Source organism: Euleptes europaea, chromosome 2, assembly GCF_029931775.1.
Source record: "Euleptes europaea isolate rEulEur1 chromosome 2, rEulEur1.hap1, whole genome shotgun sequence".
NCBI classification, from domain to species: domain Eukaryota; kingdom Metazoa; phylum Chordata; class Lepidosauria; order Squamata; family Sphaerodactylidae; genus Euleptes; species Euleptes europaea.
Window position 1 is genome coordinate 91,171,061 of NC_079313.1, and position 20,591 is coordinate 91,191,651.

The following is a 20,591-nucleotide window of genomic DNA, read 5'->3' on the forward strand; positions in this document are numbered from 1 at the left end:
AACGCACAGACTTCTTCTAGAAGAGAGAGCGGAAGTCACTGCCATCAGAAAAAGTACTTTCATGCGTAAAAGAGCTGGGGGAACCTCCCGTAGTGCTTCAAAGGGAGGCTTGGTCAGCGCGTTCAAAACAAGGTGCAGGCGCCACGTTGGAAATCTGTGGATTGTAGGAGCAGACAAGGTGGAAACTCCTTTTAGAAAGTGGGTGATGTGAGGATGTCTGGTGGTAGGGTATCTATCCAGTTGAGGAATTATAGTGGCAAAAGCAGCCACCTATCGTCGCAGGGTTGATGACTTAAGATTCTGAGCCAAACTGTCTTGAAGGAAGTTCAGGAGACTAGCTGTAGTTGTTTTGAGTGGGTTTAGATGTTTTCTGTTGCACCATCTCACAAAGGCTTTCCATGTGAAGCTGTAGATACGCTTGGTTGAACCTCTTCTTGCTTCCAGCATGGTGGATACTACTTCCGAGGAGTAGCCCAGGTCTAACAGCCGTTGCCTCTCAAGTTTCAGGCGGTCAGTCTTAGCCAAGCCGGATCTGGGTGAAGAATGGGACCTTGATGTAAAAGATTCCTGCTCACTGAAAGCTCCCATGGTTCTTGTATAGAGAGTTCTCTGAGCGTCGGGAACCACGGACGACGAGGCCAATGTAGGGCAATCAGGATGACATGGGCTTTTTCCTGCCTTAATTTCCGTAGGACCTTTGGAATGATCGATAAGGGAGGGAAGGCGTACAACAGCACCCTTGGCTACGGAGACTCCAGGGCGTCCACTCCCTCTGCTCTCGGATGGGTGAACCTGGAGAAGAACCTTGTGACTTGATGATTTTGGCCAGAGGCGAACAGGTCTACTGCCGGAAGGCCGAACCGCTTTTGAATCTGAGAGATGTTCCTGTTGAGGGTCCATTCTCCCTCGTCCACCTGCTGTCTGCTTAGCCAGTTGGCCTGGGTGTTCAGGATGCCCTTGATGTGTTCTACCCTGAGTGAGGCAAGGTGTCTTTCTGCCCAATTTAAGATGACCACTGCTTCGGCGTGTAGGGAGGAGGAACGAGACCCTCCTTGCTTGTTTGAATTAGCCTTTGCCGATACGTTGTTCATCCTGAACAGGATGTGCTGGTTCTCAATCATCGGTTGGAACTGTAGGAGTGCTCTTTGGATAGCCCTCAACTCCAGTCTGTTGATGTGAAGACGACTTTCTGTTGGGGGCCAATGCCCCTGGGCTATGTAGTGGTGAAGGGTGGCTCCCCACCCTTCTAAACTCGCATCGGTGAAGATCTGAGTCGAAGGGCCCTGAATGTAGGAGAGGCCCTTTGACAGGTTGAATCTCTTGGTCCACCATCCCAGGCTGTTTCTTGCTTGGGACGTAAGGATGAGGCGCGGGTTCTTCTTTTGAGCAATTTGAATCTGATATGGTTTGAGGAACCACTGAAGAGCTCGCATGTGAAAACGGGCCCAAGGAACCGTACCAATGCATGATACCATCAGTCCTTGAAGCCTGACTAGAATAGAAAGGAGTATCGACCTTGTGGTCCTGGAGGTTTTTGCTAAGGTTGTTATGGTAACTACCTTGTCCGGTGGAAGAAAACCATATTCCGTGCCGTGTTTATAATTGCTCCCAGATGGTGAAGAGTTTGGGTCGGAAGAACCTTGCTCTTTGCCATGTTTATCATGAATCCGTGTTGAGACAAAGTCTGAAGAACTATTTGAGTGTGCTGTACTGCTAGAGATTCGGAGGGTGCGCTCACCAGGATGTCGTCGAGGTAGGGAAATATGTGGATTCCCTGTTCTCTCAGATGGGCCACGAGGGTGATTAGGACCTTGGTGAACGTCCGTGGAGCTGGAGAGAGGCCGAATGGGAGGGCTCGAAACTGATAGTGGCATTGACCATGTGTGAAGCGGAGAAACTTACGGTGCGATGGATGTATCAAGATATGCATGTATGCCTCTGTGAGGTCTATCGATGTCAGGTACGCCTGCAGTCTTAAGGCCTCGATGATAGACCTCAGAGTCTCCATCCTGAAGTGCTTGAAAATGACATAGCAATTTAAGAACTTTAAATCCAAGATGGCGCGCCAGTCCCCATTGCGTTTTGGGACCGTGAAGAAGACGGAGTAGACCCCTGTGCGCTGCTCCATGTACGGCACATGTTCTACGGCTTGGATCTCTAGAAGATGTTGGACTGCGGAGTGAGTTCGGAGACGCTTTTCTGTTCTTTGAGACGTGGGAGAGAGTATGAAGCGATCTGGGGGACTGTCTCTGAATTCTATTTTGTAGCCTTCTTGGATGACTCTTAACACCCAGGCATCGGGGTTTGACGATTTCCAGGTGTTTGTGAAGGTTTGAAGTCTCCCCCCCACTGGGCCGGACCTGAGGTCATTGCTTGTTTTGTTTGTCACCAAACCTGTTAGCCTTTTCGAATCCCTGTCCCTGGAAATGTGAACCTTTGCCGAATCTGGGTCCTCTCCTGAAGAAGCCCGGCTGAAGTTCCAGTTGTTTCGTCTGCCATCCTGTCTAGGTCGTGCCATGGAGTAAGATGTTCTGAAGGGACGAAAGGAAGACGAGAAGGAGGCTTTGCCCTCCCTCTGAATGTAGTTGGGGAGGGCTTTCTTCTCATCTTTAGTCTCGACCAATATGTCATCAAGTTTTGGACCAAAGAGACGGCCCCCTTCGAAGGGGTAGCCCAGGAGTAGTGCCTTGGAGCCGTTGTCAGCAGACCAAGGACGAATCCAGAGGGCCCTTCTGGCTGTGGAAGCTGCTACCAGAGACCTGGCTGAGAAGGACATGGAGTCTAAAGATACATCGGCAATGAAATTAATGGCCTTCAACAGTCTATTAAGGCTGTCCAATACTCTCTTATTGTCCTGAGGAACTAAATCAATTATTTTTCTTGTCCACATAATGCCAGCTCTGGCAATCAGGGCGGTTGTGGCTGAGGCTTGAATGGACAGGGCAGCTGCTTCGTGTGCCCTTTTAGTGGCATAATCTGCCTTCCTGTCCAGAGAATCTTTGATATTGCCTATTCCGTCCTCCAATATGAGGCTAGGCGATTGAAGGGCTGTGACAGGAGCCTCGACTAAAGGAACCTGCAAGAGGGCCATAGCCCTTGGTTCTAAGGTATACATCTTTTTTATTGAAGCAGGAACCTGTTTGTTTGACATGGGTTTTTCCCATTCTGAGTACAGCAGGTCCCCAAAGTACTCAGGGAAGGGAACTGCACGTGATTTTGTCTTCACCCTGGCAAAGAATTCCTTAGTGCCCCTGAATTTGGTCTTATTTTTAATAGCCTCAGGATCCTCATCCTCATGGAGGTCGAGGGCAGCCAGGACCTTGCATAAGAGAGCTTGATAGTCCTCACTAGCGAATAGGCGTGACTGATGGTCCTGGTCCAGGACCCCTTCCTCCCCCTCCTCCCTCTCTTCCTCGGAAGAGAACTCTCCCTCCTCTTTTTCTTCCCCTTCTGTGGAGAAATTCGCATGGTGTGTCTTAGCACTGCTAGAGGGAGGGGTTTTCCTTGCAGCCTTGGTTGGCCAGGGGTTGTCCATAGCCTCTGAACAAATGGAACTCCTGGAGGGAGAGGAGGCCCTTGAACTCATAGGGTCTCTACAGGAGGGGTCGGCAAGATGAGCTAATTCTTCTCTAAGAGCTCTCCGCATCAAATCCAGCATGCCCCGATCAGCCGCCCCCCCCCCCCCACGGACAAAAGGGGGAAAGGAACCTGTACATTACCACCTCCGTTGCCTGTAGCAGATTCTCCCTTGGAGCTGGCATTACAGGCTTCCTCCACCACCACACCCTCGTTACTCCCAGGGGCCGAACAGGGGGTGGTAGCCGCGTCTTCTGCAACGCGCGTCTTTTTGGTGCCATCTTTTATCTCGTCCGCGGACTGCTTTCTCTTCGGAGCTGGCACCTCCGTGGGAAGCCGCTCGCACCGTTTTGCTTGGATCGCGGCTTTTGTGGACGCTTTTCCCGCCGCAATGTTTTTGCAGCGGGGCAGGAGCCCTGCAACCTGCTCCTCATTGCCGGACATAAGTTCTTCCCCGGACTGCTCTCCACTCACCGCCATACCACTCAGGGAGTAACGAAAAAGGGCGAGAGGAGGTGGGAAGACAGACAAAGACCGGAGGAACAGAGGAAAAAAGGTTTTTGGACGAGAAAGGAGGATTAGGGTGTTAATGTGAACACACTAGGATACTGTAGGTAAAGTAGACGTAGGTAAAATAGTAAACAAATAGTAGACAAAGAGAAGGCCTAGCTGTGGAGCTCGCTCTGACGCTGCTTCTTCCTGAGGCAGGAGGAGAACCGGAAGTTGGGGGGCGGTCCTAGCACAGGGACAGGAAGTAAAGGTCTGTGAATCCTGCCTCTCCCTGAGCATAGGAACGGAATAACCCGCTGATCAGATGTCCTCGAAGCTCAGAGAGAGAACATGCATGTACTGCAGTTCTTCCCTGAGGGTCTGTTTGACTACCTCCATAAGCTCACTAGAGGAGGATGAGGAAGATGGCTGCCCACCGGAAGCCTCAGGAGAGGGTTGAATCACATTACCCCAGCTCGGCACCAGCGATGGTCTTTCCACAAGGTTCCGATTAGCCTGCCAACTCTCCAGGGTTAAAGGCGCACAATCGTTGCCACCAGGGGCCGAACTGCTGGCTGTAGGTATTTGAGATTCTCTTGGGACCCTTTTCATGCCATTTGGAGGCTGAGCCAGGTGGTGCTTCCAAGCCGGCGCCATTTTGTCTCCCCTTGACTCCTCCTCGCTGCCTCTGCAGGGCTCTGCTCTGGCCTTGGCTGCAGACACCAGTCTGTGGTCTGCATCCTCTTCTGAACCGGTCAGCGCAGTGCTTGTCGCTGAGCTCCATGCACTCCATGATTGCATAAAATGGGGGGGGGGGCGCTTAGCAAGATTGGACGATAGGCACAAATACAAGGGATAAACATTGTTGACAAAGAAAGATGAATGTGGGAGAAGAGAACTGAAGTAAGAGGAACAGTATGGACTCAGATAACAGTATGGACTCAGATACAACTAGGAGAAAATCATTCGGGCTAAGGTTGTGCTCCCTGTCGAGGCAGAACACAAACTGAGCACAGGGTTCTTGCATGGAAGACCGGAAGTGACAAAGATTAGTTCTGCCTCCCTGAGCACCTGGTGGGAAGAACCGAGCTCTCAAGATGCCCTCCTTCTCAGAGCGAGAATAGTGGTTAGGGAAATATGCTGTAACTTGCAACTAACAACAATATTTATGTCTGAAGAATATGTCATTGGGGAAAAGATAATTAAATGCACACTACAGACATATTAGGTTTAAGCTGCCTTCATTATTTTCTACTTCTGCTAGAGATCTTCTGATCTTGGCTACATTTTTGACACTGTCAGTGACATAACTGAACAGGTGACTCGAAGTTTTGTTCACAGTTCATTAGTTTTTATTGCCACTCTGATGTGCAGGCATTTCCTGATGAATCTGATGTTTCTGAAAGTTATGCAACTCCATCTTCTATTGTCATATAAGCACATATTAGAAGATCAATGTGTGAACTGGACCATGCACTGAGTCTTAAACTGGCAAACTTCCTATTTCTTACACACTGTCCAGGTTCCTTCTCATATATCATATCGATCAATATTGGAGTAGGTATAGCACGGCCTGGCCATGTTAACAAACTGTTTATTTTTAACAATACGAAAAGGAGAATATGTGGCAGAAATGAATTAAGCAATCTTTTCACCTATGATATCTTGTTGGTATGTGCTGGTGCTTAGAACAAACCCATCCACAGCAGTTTTACTGGACAAATGAAAAAAATACCTGTTTGTTTGTTACTGAATAATTTATGTGAACTATATCTACTTGCAGATCTGCCACTGGAAATCCAACCAATGATTTTAATTACAAAAAGACAGTCATAGGGTGCAACCTAAGCACACTTTTCTAAGAGTAAGCCCCACTGAATAAAATGGGCCTTACTTATCAGTAGACCTGCTCAGGATTACTTCCATAGCCTCTTGCGCTTAACTGAAATCCAGAAAGAAAGTAAGCCATTCTCACCTTGTTAGCCACTGAACGCTTTCATTTACACCAAAGCAGCAAGGATGTCAAATTTAAGACTGCACTCCTTTGCATATTTATTTCAAGTAAGCCCCACTAAACTCAATAACACTTTCCTTCTAAGTAAATAAGCCTAGCACGAGACTGAGTGTGTTTGTTCTAAAAGAATGAGATATGCTAAAAGAATACAAAACAGATTAATGGCATAACCATTGTAGTAATAGGGGAGGAGAATATTGGGAACAGTAAATGAGATATAAGCTGAGTTTCTCTCCCCCTTCTCAGGTATTTCATCTGGTTGTGGCCAGAGGCTCTTTTAGCAAGGGAGTGAAATTTTGAGAATACTTCTGCCAGCTGAATGAGATGTGGGATAAATTAAGTGTGGACACAGCCAAAGGCCCCTTGACACATGGCCATAAGTGAGTAGGGACATCATAGTTCTCGGCAAGAAGAAAAGCAGGATAGAAATACTTAAAAATAATATATCTATGAATATACGCTCATGGTGTTCCAAAATAATGGCATGTAGAACGACACTACAAAGGTCAGAGTTTGGGCTCCTCAATCTTCGATGAGTCCTGTTTGGCTGTTAGCTGTTCTGCACAGGCAAAAAAGGGGACTGATCTTTGCCCATTCACCAGAGACCCAGTGGCAACCCTATATGCTTTACTGCAGGTTATTGTACTTTAGAGTGATGCAAGTGTGGTTTCAGAAGGAAAAACATCACAAGGATTGGGTAAGGAACTTTTTTCTAGCAACACAGCAAACAGCTTAGGAACTTAGTTGTTAAACCATATTAAAAGATACAGAAAGAGCCTAGAAAAAAATTGAACTAACCAAACTGTTCAAAGATATTCAAATCTAAAACCATAAAGCCACTTTCTTCCAATGAGAATGTTTATATTGTTTAACTCTTGCAATTAGGCCCTGCATCTGTTTGTTGCACAGCTGACATTTGGCTCTGTTTTTATTACCCAGAGAAATATTTTTTTCAAAATATTTCTCGATGAGGTCTTTCTTACACCTAGCAGCCTAATAATTTTTAGTGGTAAAGTGCAGAAGAACAGGAAATTGTCTTTCTTTTCAGTGTGCTTTTCTGATCCTTTCCTATATTCTCTTCTGCTTTAGTCCACCCATCCATACCTTATAAACACAGAATCCAACATTTTTGTTCATTAAAACCCTGTACCTTTGCATATAAGCCTAGAATGAGCTACTAATGGTCTGAAATTTTGCAGAAACAAGAGCTGATACTTACCAGGCAGATTAAAGCTATTTTCCTGGGTGGTTTGATTTTTATGATATGAAAAAGGAAATGTCCATGGCTTGATAGGAAAGTATAGGGTAAATACTTTGAGAACTAAGCAAATCGGTTATTTATGCAGAAAAGCAGCCTTCTGCCTGTCACTAATTAATTCTTAATATTTCTTAAATCTAGATTTAACATGCTAGTGATCAAATTTAATCTTAATCAGGTAATCTTTAAAATGAGAAATTTAACATTCCTTTAAAAACCCCAATTTTAAAACAGATGAGTTTATACAAAAACAATTATTTGTATCACCTCTGAAAGCTGTCACACTTAATTAAAATAGAATTTAACCATAGCTCACCTGTCCTCCTGAGAATTCTTTCCAGGCCGCCTCTTATTTTTTGCTTCCCGTGGTGATGACCGGATTTTTTTGGTTGGAGGAGCCGAATCTCTTCCATATTCTTCATCTATATAGTAAAGGTGGTAAGACAGACTTAATTGGGCAATTACAAGAGTACCAGTCAGTAAAATTAAGTGGTATAACCTTGAAAAATGAGCACCAACAGCATCCTGCTAAAACTTCATGAAGAAACTGGATGTTGCAGCTGAAATGTTGGAAATGTGGAAACATTTACATAGGGTTTGATGAATTAGTTTATTTTATAGTCTGTAACTGACATTTGTAAAATGCTTTAACATTTCTCAATTGTTTTGAAGAACTTGGCAAAGAAGCAAAGTATAAATTAAGGGGGGGGGAAATTAACCTAATACTTCAGCTGGGTCTGATTTAACCTGAAAGCCAACCTTTTTTGGTTAAATGAACAAAGATATGATCTTTGAGGAATCAGACAAAGCTGCACAGCCATAACCACTAAGGTTAACACTGGTCCTCCAGTGCTTAAAGTCATTCACCAACACAAAAGGCTCTTCTGCCAGTGGAACAATCATTGAACTGGAGAAGTTTCACTGCTGGCAGAATGTGCTGCATCCTTCAATTCCAAAAGTCTTTTCTCTGCAATATCTTGTCAAAAAGGCTGTTTTGCTATACTTTGTCTATTTTTTAAAATAAAGATGGCAATTCATAATGTAAAATACTAGTTACAGCCAACTAGCTTTAAATCTCCCACTAAGTTCTTATTGTTTCTAATAAACTGACATTTGTCTTGCATAAATTATAACAAACTGGGCTAATAAGACTGCATTAGAAATGAACACAGGATTGTACCATATTTTGTTTTCACTAATTATCACAACTTCATCTACTAGACAGCAGCAGTATGCCTGTTTTCCAACAACAAAAAACCCTGCAAGGCTTCCAGAAGCCTTTGCTTGGAGCAGAATGACAAAGAAGAGTGTCTCAGAACTATAAAAATACATACTGAATAGTTAAAGAGTCTCAATATTTTTCTGCCAAGACCAATAGTTACCTGCATCATCTGATTCCTGAAACTGTGAGTAGTCCACCACTTTTCTGTTCCTAGAAAAGCAGAAAAGTATACTAGTTTAATCAGAACAAATTTTATGTGACTGGCCAGTTTTAATAATTACCACTTCATTAGATATTTTAAACATAACTGCCCTTATGCAGTACCTTTGGCACATAATGAATGGGCTGCCTTTCAAATCCCTTTAGAAACTCCAAATGATTCAGAACACAGCAGCCAAGTTGTTAACAGGGATCTGCCCCAATGAGCACACTTCTCCAGCGCTTAAATATCTTCACTCCCAGTTATTTCCAGGTATAATTCAAGGTTTGGAACCAAAGTAAGTAAAGGCAGGTGAAACAGTCACTAAAAGCTCTTTTCTGAGTGCTTCCATTTCCATTCTTCACACAACACATAGTTAAATTGTGGAACTCCCTGTCACAGGTTGTGGTGATGGCTGCCAACTGAGAAAACTTTAAGAGGGGAGTGGACGTGTTCGTGGAGGCTATCCATATCTACCAGTAAAAATTAATTACTAGTCTTGATGCATACCTATTCTCTCCAGGATCAGAGGAGCATGTCTACTATATTAGGTGCTGTGGAACACAGGCAGGATAATACTGCTGCAGTCATCTTGCTTATGGGTTTCAGAGAGGCACCTGGTTGGCCACTGTGTGGACAGACGGCTAGACTTGATGGGTCTTGGCCTGATCCAGCATGGCTTTTATTATTTCTTATATAAAAGTGAAGCAGCTGTATAATAGCAATGGGGGCTTTTCAGTGGATGCACCCCAGTTGTGAAAAATCCTTCCCAATCTTTGGTTGGCCAATTAACTCTTTTCTATTCACCTTTGTGTCTCTTTGTGTGTGCTCTTGTTTCACTAACCTTGGTTTTTAAAGCTACTAGTTAATGCTGCCCCATGGGTACAGAACGGTGGCATGTGTAAATGTTAAATAAGTAATGCCTAGGAATTCTAATGTGCACATTTAACTAGACACAAGGAAGAGCTGCCTCCATTCTTTTGAGTGTGACAGGTATAGGAATCTTCAGTATTAAACAACAGATTAACCCAAAGTCCCATAAAGATTTGGGTCACAGCCATTTTACACAAACACACACTCCATGGAAGAGAGAAAGACACAACAGCCAGAGGCTATAGTTAAAACCTGTGGCTCAGAGTACCCCTATCCACTACATCCCCAGTTTCTCCTGATAGTTGCATCTGCAGAGGAGGCTTTACTGCCATTGGACCAATTGTGGTTTTAAGAACCATTACTAGCAGCCTGAATGCTTGGGATGGGGTGAAAACTGTGTTCATCTCACCTTTCCTTCCACCATCACTTTCGGTAACTGAACTGCAGACAGATTTTCATGGTGGCCATTTCCAGGGATGGCTCTTAGGGGTGCAGTAAGATACCAGATGAGAACTAGTAGTTATGCTTTCCCTTCAGTGAAAGAGAAGGTTAATTTATGCTATTGTTTCCAAGGACTTGCAAGCTGCCTTGGGGAAATCAGTAAAACTCTCCTTCTTCTATTAGCAGAAAATATAATTGGGATACAAATCAACATTTCAGATGTTACCAGAGGTATCAGAAGTTTAGCAAATACTGTTCAGAACAAATGCAAGCTTGTGATTATTAAATATTGACAGAATTACCAAGTATCACAGCTCTGCATGCTGAATACTTAAAATGTTGTCCTAGACCAGTTCTAAACTTCATATATCCCCATCCCTACTACTCATCAATTCTAACCCTTTCCTTGTCCACCTGTTATACATCATAAGGTCCCTGGGTTGGATCCAAGGGTACCCTTGTGAGAGAGGAAGGCACGTCTGTTCATACAAGGGGAGTCCACAATTTCTGCTGGTTTCCCACTCAAGCAGTAGCTCCTGCACTGTACTCAGTGCTATTCCAGGGAACCCAACACTAAGGCGTAGTTTTTCAGGTGACGCAGGGGCTGCAGGACAGAAGGTGAGATCTATTCAGTGAGTGGAGTGATTGTTTTTTTTAGTCCAACCCTTTGTATTTTGACCACCCTCATTTATTTTCTGTTCAGCACCTACCAGACTGTTAAGCCGTGTCCCTCAATCTTTGGAATATAAACTTACCCTTGTAAATTGATGCAACAATCTAGCCTAATTTCCAAGCCAAATATGAGCTATCCATATAATGAGCTACTGTGGAAATGTACCAATGTGTGCAGCCTAATTCTGTATGCCAAAATCTGTGGACTGGGATGACACAATATGTGCAAGAAAATATGAAATATATGTTCACTGATTTTATTTTTCAGTCCCTCCCTCCAGTCCTGGTGGGAGTTACCAATTAGTGGTGCCAATGATTAAATGATGAGGATTCATTTATCATTTGTGTAATTCTATAAAAGCTTAAATGGGTCAATTCCCCCTCCCTTTTAATTGAGGCTGTTTCTTATGGTTTCTTATGGTTTTCTAAATTTATTCTCTTGTGTTCATATACAGTATATACTCGTGTATAAGCTGAGTTTTTCAGCCCAAAAAAAGGCCTGAGAAAGCCAGCCTCGGCTTATACGCAGGTCAATACGGTAGAGGGGGGAGGGAGGATGGGGGGAACTTACCGCCGCCGCCTTTTCCAGGCCGGGAGCGGCCTCCAGAGGCCCCCTGCGGCCGCAGGGAGGCCTCTCAACCGCCCCCGCCGCCTTTTCTCGGCTGGAAGCGGCCTCCAGAGGCCCCCTGCGGCCGCAGGGAGGCTACTCTGCCGCCCCCGCCGCCTTTTCTCGGCTGGGAGTGGCCTCCAGAGGCCCCCTGCAGCCGCGGGGAGGCCGCTCCGCCGCCCCCGCCACCTTCTCTCGGCCGGGAGCGGCCTCCAGAGGCCCCCTGCTGCCACGGTGAGGCTGCTCCGCCGCCCCCGCCGCCTTCTCCCGGCCGGGAGCGGCCTCCAGAGGCCCCCTGCGGCCGCGGGGAGGCCTCTCCGCTGCCCCTGCCGCCTTTTCTCGGCCGGGAGCGGCCTCCAGAGGCCCCCTGCAGCTGCGGGGAGGCCGCTCCGCCGCCCCCACCGACTTTTCCCGGCCGGGAGTGGCCTCCAGAGGCCCCCTGCGGCCGCGGGGAGGCCTCTCATCTGCCCCCACACCACTTGCCGCCGCCAGGAGCCCAGAAGGTAAGTCTGGGGGGGGGGGGGAGGTGTTATAAGCCGACCCTCGGCTTATACACGGGTGCCTAATTTTTCCCCATTTTTGGGGAGAAATTAAGCACCTCGGCTTATACGCAGGTCGGCTTATACACGGGTATATACGGTACATTACAAAAAAAATATTACATTCTTAGTTCTTCAAATTTAACTGAATACACTCCATACCTTTAAACCACTCGGATAAATCAAAGTACTCATTCTTTTGGAGAGGTGTATGTTTTAGTATAAGAAAACCCTTCCCTTTATTGAGCCATTCGCTAACTTCAGGCATCTTGTTTGATTTCTAATAATGTGCAAAAGTTCAACACGCTGCAGTCATTAGATACTAAGCTACTTCTCACAACCTGTTTAGAACTCTTGGCACATGATTCAATAACAAACATTCAGGATTATTTTCTATGGTCCTTTCCAAACCAACACTCATTGAAAAGACCTTTCCCCAGAAAGAAACAGCTCTTGGAAAAAACCACCACACATGGATAAAATCAGCTGACTCTCCATTACAACATCAGCAAAATCCAAAACATGAGTTATACGCTTTAGCAATTGTTTTGGGGATGTAGCTGATGAATCACATCCCATAAATTTCCCCTAAAATTCAAACATATCAGCTGGCAAAATTTAGAAAACAATCTCTTAGGGTGTTATGTTAATAATTCTTCAAACTAATTTTTATCCCTTACCTGTTAACCCCAATAAATTAAGTTTGTTATGAAATTCTTCATCTGATAGTACTATTTAAACCATGAAATCTAACCATCACTTATCCTAAACACTTCCAAATTCCGCCAGAGATTACCAACAAATAATAAAAATCAATTTATTGTTTTCCCATTTATTCAATGACATTAATTTTAAAATCTGAACCAATCTCTAGACACTGATGTTAATAGTAAAATCATCAGAGAAAGTTTCTTCCTATTTCTATCCCATAGCTGTTTCTTACGTTTAAATGATGAAATTTTCAAAGTTTCTTTTTTATACAAAATGTACTTCTCTGTTACCAATACAGCAAGCTGAGGGTTAAACATTGGCCTTTTATGCACGGGTGGTTTCCGTTGCGATCACCCCACACATGCAAGCGTGCACACACACAATTACTTTGGGGCTTCATTTTCATTATGCCCATCAAAAGAAAATAGTCCCCCATCAAGACCAAATAGCTTGCTATCTGATTAATGAGGAGCTGTGTCCTGCCAGTATTTTACCTCCCAAGCCAGCATTCTAACACTCACTACCCTGCCCCAACAGTAACCTACAATAGACTCACAAACTCGTTAAAAGTACTGCCACAACAGGCTTTGTTTGCAACACTGTTGCTCTGCTGGATGTTCCCGAGCCCTCAGGAACCCCTAAAAAAGCTCTTTGGACCTGTCCTACAATCATGAGTAACAGGTTTCAAGTGATTAAGTACAGGAGCCTTCCTGAGGTACTCAAAAAATGCCATTCATTATAGTCACTATAGCACACTTGGATATGGCTGGTACAGGTGGCAGGTAAATCAGACCTTTCATGGTGCAGTAATAGGTAGATCACACTGCAAACAATGTAGTTTGTTTAAAATTACTGTTACTGAATTCAGGAAATGAAACCTTATCAAACCAATGAATTACTAACACCACCTCAGAACACTTCAGGCACAGAGTCTGGGCCACTCTATATAAATAATAGCACTATTTTGCTCACTTGGTACCCTGTATCAGTAACAATGAATACAGCAGCCAGGAGATCAAACAGGCAGGAATTAATCTTAAGAAAACAATATTTTTATTTAAATATTTATACCCCACTTTTCTCTCCAAAACAGCTTATAACTGCTTACTCCCTTCCTCCTTTTTATCCTAACAACCAACCTGTGAGGTAGTACAGGCTTAGAGAGTTTAACTACCCCAAGATCACCCAGAGAGCTTTCCACAACAGGGTAGGGGTTTGAACCTGATTCTCCCACATTCTAGTTCAGCACTCTAACCACTACCCTACACTGGTTCCTAGATAATTTGGTGGCATGGCCAAAGGCTTCCTCAGCACAAGGACCTTCACTTCCCTTGCTTTCTATTCACCTCTTGGGCAACATTCAGCCAGCAGCAACCTTTTTCTTCTACCCTACCTACAAAAACAGTACTGGAGATGAGGAGGCACACAGTTTTCCTCTGATGACTCTTCTTCAAACTGTGTACTTACCATACTTATCACCCTCTTCTTGGGTGCTTATCCAAGTGGTTTACTTTAAGAAGAGAATCAGTGCAGTGTATTAATCCTTCCCAGATATAGATGGCAAACTGCTTTTTATTCTGCTGTGCGAATTTACTTGAAGGAGTGTAGTAATATGCCATTTTGATCCTTAAGGATCAATGTTCTTAAATGAACTTGAGAGGAACAGCAGTAGATGCAGGACAATGGTGAATGAGCTATTTGGGGATTAACATTTCCTAGAGAAAATACTCTTCCATTCTATGCAAGCATTAAAAAAATGCTCAGAACAAGTCTGAGATCTATAAAGAACTGGCTGGGATGAGGAAAAGAGATAATCAAGTTCAGAAATTTCCCCCCTATTGAACAACAGCATGAGGCTGCCAAGCTCCATGGCTGAAAGCCTTATGGCTTAACCTTCAATCTCAGATATTTAGTTCAACAGCACCCTATGGTGTAATGATTAGTGTTAAATTAGAACCAGGGAGATCTGAGTTCAAATGCCCGCTTGCCATGGAACTTACTGCATGACCTCGGGGCAGTCATTCTCCCAGTCTAACCTACCTCAAATGGGTGCTGTGAGAATAAAATAGAAGAAGGGAGTACTCCTTGGAGCAAGGGTGGGATAAAGTGACACTAAAAAGATGCCCTGTAATTCTAACTGCTGAGCAGGAAGCTGCTCATCTAGCCCCAAATCTAAGCAGTAACTATGGCTGTAAGAGAGAGGTAATGGGGGGGTGGAATGCGAGGACACATATTCCCTGACTCTAATTTCACAGTTCCAGGATACTGTTTGAGGCACTGCCCTTTCACAGCTTCAAGAGTTAAAAATTGCCAAGTAATGGTCATGTATTTAAATGCTTTATTAGAACAAGACATTTTAATCAGCAACCTGTTTGCTACTTTTGTTAAGTACACAAACAAATGAACTGTGAAACAGATTATCATAAAGCAAAGATGTCTGCAGTTACAGCAGGGGCAATAAGGACTACCAAGTTTGCTTGACTAGTGGGCAAGGAGCCTTTACTTAGAAAAAGCTAACAACTAAACCACCCCGACAAAATAAAAAGGTAAGCTACTGTCTACAGAGGTTTGATCATGATAGGCACAAATCTGGTTTCAGCATGTTCATGTGCTCGTGAGTCACACCCTCCTTCCTCTCCTGGCAGGTAGAGCATGACCAAAGATTCCCACTCCAATTTGTGTATTAATATTTAAAAATACAACTCAAGGTTATCGGTTTCTAAACCAGGATAAACCAATGGAAAATACTATTATGTTCCATGAGCCTGTATCAGACTACAAATCAAAACCGCCTCCCCATGACCACAGCCATCAGCAACTCTGGAGCAGAAAAAAAGTTCATTTTTCCTTCCAAGGCTAATAGCAGCATATGTGTGTACATGAGAGGTTTCTCTGTGTGGTCCTGATCCAAACTGAGACTATACATGGTTGCAATATACTTTTTAAAAATTCAGGAAAGAGCATATGACGAGTTTGCCAACATCCTCAAAAGAGTTAACAGACCAAACACACAAACTCTTCGCCACAAAATTTCTAACCCAGGGGTGTCAAACATAAGACCCAGGGGCCGGATCCAGCCCCTTGAGTGCTCTTATCCGGCCCGCAAGCCAGCCAAGTGACCCCCCCATACTCTCAATCTGGGCTGGGGAGGCATGGCTCGGACCCCACCAAGTGATATTTATGTCATATCCGGCCCTCGTAACAAATGAGTTCAACAACCCTAACCTATGCTGAGGCAGATTCATTCTCTGCAGACAATCACACATTTGAACTAACAGCAAGGGTCATGACTTTACAAAATAAAGTTAGCTATGTTTAGGAAATGCTTGGGTGAATCAGGCACGATTTTATAGTCAGGTCTTAAGAGAAATTATTATTATGGAATGGAATAATGTGGTTCTATTCAATTACTTGTGGAACTTTCCCCTAAAGAGATTTACAAGTATAACAGGCAAGCATGGTTAGCTCCTAAATTCAATTTTAAGTTTATACATAACGTTCTATCCTCCAACAGCAAAAATACACTGTAAATTTAAATTTAATGTTCACTGCAACTGCCTGTCCAGAGAGATACCAGATCATTACATTATGCTAAACTGTGCCCCAAAGACATCAGATACAGATGATGAAAAGCAACTCTAGCCACTGCTGTCTTGAGTATCCAAAAGCAGAACACTTAGTGATCACCAGGGAAGCTGAACTCTCAACAGCCCCACCTGCTGTCAGGAGATCATAATTCAGGGGGTGCCCTCAACAAATTTCTGGTATTCTTACACATACATTTGCCTTCCAGTTAGGGTGCTGAATTAAAGTGTGCAGGTTAACTAGAAATTTAAGTGGAACTAGACATTTATTTCAGATTGGACATTTAAACTTAACTTAAAAAATAAGCAAACCTTTCTCGTATACTTCAGCAACTTAAGCATAAATTTATTTAGCATAAATAAAAGCCCTTCGCAAACTAGATTGTGCCTAGCAGAATCCCCTTCCTTAATGTGAGCAGTTAATAGTTAATCTTAAACAGTCTCATGCTTTAATATCTGTAAGTATAATTATGAACACAATTTTATTGGGGGGGGGAGGTCACTGTCCCAAGACAGCATGCATAGTTCTCCTCCATTGTACTTTCACCACAACTCTGTGGTTGTGGTTTTATGAGAAGCAAGGATCTGAACCTGGGTTACCCCAGGTCGTGTCCTGCATTCTAACCATTATACCTACACTGGCTCCCCACTGATGAGATGCAGACGACTTTGACCAGGACATCTTAAATTAAAATAATCTCTCAGCCATTACGTTTTCACTGTTATGTAGTCCTTGAGGTGGGGGGTGGAATGATGCCACTCCAACTTCATCTAACATCATGTAGAAGCCAACCTGTGGAGTTCCACAGGGTGCAAGTCTATCCCCTATGCTTTACAATCTCTACGTAAAGCTCTTAGAACAAATCACTCATAGTTTTGGGGTTGGTTGTCATCAAAATGCGGATGATACCCAGCTCTATATATCCTTATCTAAGTCTCCTGGTGATGTGGTAGAGATCCTAAACCGCTACCTAGCTTCTGTGGTAAACTGGCTAAGAGTGAACAAATTGAAATGAAACCCTGACAAGTCAGAGGTAATCCTGGTTGAGAAGACTGAGATCTTTAAAGACATTCTGCTCCCCACTTTTCATTGAGTTTTGATTGATCCTGGCTGACCTGGTTAAGAGCCTTGGAGTTATACTGGACCCGACAATATTGCTGGAGAAGCAAGTTAATGCAGCTGCAAAAAAGACTCCAACTCAGCCTACGTTAATACAGCTAGTCTGCCTGCTTGGATCCATGTCACAGTAACATTGAGACTAGACTACTGTAATGCACTGTACACTGGCTCCCCTCAAAATCACTTCGGAAACTCCAGTTGGTGCAGAACGCCATGGCTCGGTTATTATTGGGAGCTAGATGGAGCACACATATTACTCCTATTCTATAGGCACTTCACTGGCTGTGCATCAGTTACTGAGCTCAATGTAAGATATTGGCCATCAGATAAAGCCCTGGACCCTCATATCTGCAAAACTGCCTCTCCCCCATGCTCCACCACAACACCCTTGCTCATTTGAGCAAGGTCTTCTGTAGGTGCCAACCTACAAATGGGCAAAATCAACACCTACCCGTACATGTGCCTTCTTCGTTGTGGCCACCACTTTGTGAAAAGGCTCCCACTAGCCAGGCTTTCCACAAACTATGCAAAACACATTCAAGAGGGCTTTTCTATGCAGGCAACAGAGTTGCATTGTACTAAATGATTCAAAAAGTTACTTGGACAAATTATTAGAGACTTTGGTCTAAACTACTTTGCATAGCTTGTTGAAACTAGGATCCTACAATGTAATTTTTACTTCATCTGATATGTCATGTTAATACCCATGCTTTGCTTCAGTTCGTTTTTTAGATTTCTGATTGGTTCTACAACTCTAACCCTAATGTATTGTTTATTGAATGTCCTATCCTGTACCTTATATTTATTTACTCTGTGTAATCTGCAGTGACTGCAAGTGAAAATGGTAGACTACAAATAACATAAATTAATAGTTAGAGGAAGAAATATAAATGTGATATTACTTGAATGCAAGTAAGAAATAACCAGAAAGTACAGTATCACAACATATTCAGGATAAAAACTTAAGTGGCAATAGTAAAAAAGGGCAAGAGTCCAGTAGCACCTTCTTCAGATCTGAAGAAGTGAGCTGTGGCTCACGAAAGCTCATACCCTACCAGAAAATATTTTTGTTAGTCTTTAAGGTGCTACTGGACTCTTGCCCTTTTTGACTACTGCAAACAGACTAACACGGCTACCCACTGTGAATTAAGTGGCAATGTTATTGAAAAAGCTCAGATCATTCCAGATTGCTGGCTGTTCATCTGGCCCCCTGCCACAAACTTACAGAACAGTGTGAAAGTGGAGCAAGTGATCAAAGATGTCACCCAAGACTAGAATGGTACAATAAATTTTCCTTAGGGATCCCTTATTCCCCCATCGCTAAGTGAACCCTACGTACTAATGTTTTCTGCATTCTCTCCACTCCATGAGATCACAACAACGCAAGACTTTATGCATGGAACTCTGAAAGTTCCCCCCATTGCAAAAGCGCAGTTCCCCCCACAAGTGCATAGTAAACGCAAATGCACTCCTTCCCACCAGGGTGCACCCTTCTGCTACGAACTCTTCCTCCTCGCAAGCAAGCACCTCCCCACGCTGATATACTGCCACTCTACGAAAAGTCCCAATTAAAAGCACATCGCCTCTCGACGACATAGCTCGAAACACGGGGCCAAGCTAACAATACAACCCCCCTCCCCATTTCTCTGGAACAATAAACGCACACGACTCATCTGCACAATGCGCATGTGGCATGCCTTCCTTATCTCTCCACAGTCGAGGTACGCACAGTGAAGCCCTCCCAGAGCTTCCCTTCTCCCCCTTTCCCTCGTACAAACGTGGACTTTGCCTGCGCTAACCTTCAGGGGCAGCATTGCACCCTGTAGGAAAGAACCTGCAGGGCGGCGGCGTGAGATTCCCTCACCTCCAAGAAGCATGCTGCATGCCTGCACATGCCCCTCCCCTCTCCTCTCCCGCCATATCCCGCTCCTGGCCTCCCCTCCCCCACCCCCCGCATGGGACAGGGCCCGGTTCGTTGGCGCCTCGTCGGAAACGCCGTGGGTGGCCCGAGGCCTTTCTCCATTTGCGAAAGGCTCACCTGACGGGCCTAGACATCTTGGCTGCTTAAATCGAGGCAGGCGCTATGAGCTAAGGAGGCGAAATGGCCGAGAAGAGTCTGAGCAGGCCTCGCTCGCCCTCCCGCGGGGCCGTGGGTCCCCGGGTCCAGCGACTCAGGCAGCCGCCCTGCGCAACAGACCTGGCCTTCTCACACCGTCAGTCGCCACCACTCGCCTCTCCCCCCTGCAAAATGGTCGCACTTCGTCCAGCAGAAGGGATGCGCCGTGCTGAGAGGGCGGTACAACCTACTCAGCTGGCATCTCCTACCCCTTCTCCTCATTGGCTCGCTCGCGACATTGCCACTGCCCATTGGCCTGTTCGAACCATCACGGAAGCGACGCCCCGCCTCTTTTCTTGCGAGCGGGAGGAGTGAAGGCGACGGAGGGGAGCCCCTTCGCTAAAGCTACTATGAGAGGGGACAGCTAACAACAGCCAGAGAAACCTGGCAAGATTTGACGGCGGCAGATTCGCGAGAGGGTTGCTTGTGTTTTTACACTGCCGGTCAACAGCCACACGTTTTTATGCCCCAGAGAATTAGCCGAGGTTTTTGCTGTTGGGGTTAGAGGAAGTAAGTGCCCCCACTCCAAACAGCAGATTCGACAACAACGTCCAGGCTAGGTTTTTGGAGGGAAAAGACAATCGGGTTCAACCCCACCCACGCGTCTATGACAGTTATCGCGATATTTCACGTTTCGGTGCGTTGGCTTTAGCCAGCCCTGGGGTTGCTGGCGATTCTCTGCGAGGTCGTGGAGAACCTGGCAGCAAATCTCCACCCTTCCTCGGCCCGCCGCTCCCGCTTGTTGCCAGCTCGAGCTTCCCCGCACTCCGACTCCTTATCATTACCTCACCGAACTCCACACCTGTCATTCCAGTCGCAGGGACCCACTTTCCACTCTGGGGGGGGGGGCTGTCACCCCCAAAACCCGCTCTGCATTGTCACTAACTTTCGTGTGCTGGAGCCCAGGCAAGTTAATTGACAGTCCTGGCTCCCGTTATAGCCAACGGGCAATCATGTTACTTGTTTTAGTGCATCCGGTCTGATGATAACTGTTCCTGACACAAGGTGGGATCTGTGGTTGGGAAGTTTAGGGGCTAAAGTGGGAGCATTTGCAAACAGGATTTGGCCAACTGACACTGTCTTCAGTCTGTAGAGCACTGGTTCCCAACCGGGGGTCCACGGACCCCCAGGGGTCCGCGAGAACTAAATTAAGGTCCGCGAAACAAAGTT

At 45.0% G+C, this 20,591-nt stretch overlaps 1 protein-coding gene across 1 annotated transcript in view; it reads right to left on the minus strand.

Annotated features, from left to right (window-relative positions):
• The window catches only part of NUCKS1 (nuclear casein kinase and cyclin dependent kinase substrate 1), a 32,167-nt gene extending 12,645 nt beyond the window's left edge, over window positions 1-19,522 (minus strand). The window contains exons 1-3 of the mRNA XM_056867732.1: window positions 19,344-19,522; window positions 8,720-8,769; window positions 7,654-7,759 (exon numbers count right to left, since the gene is read on the minus strand). Of these exons, the coding sequence (XP_056723710.1) occupies window positions 7,654-7,759; window positions 8,720-8,769; window positions 19,344-19,360 (173 nt within the window). The 5' untranslated portion in view covers window positions 19,361-19,522. The remainder of the gene's footprint in view (window positions 1-7,653; window positions 7,760-8,719; window positions 8,770-19,343) is intronic.
• Between the last annotated feature and the right edge of the window lie 1,069 nt (window positions 19,523-20,591).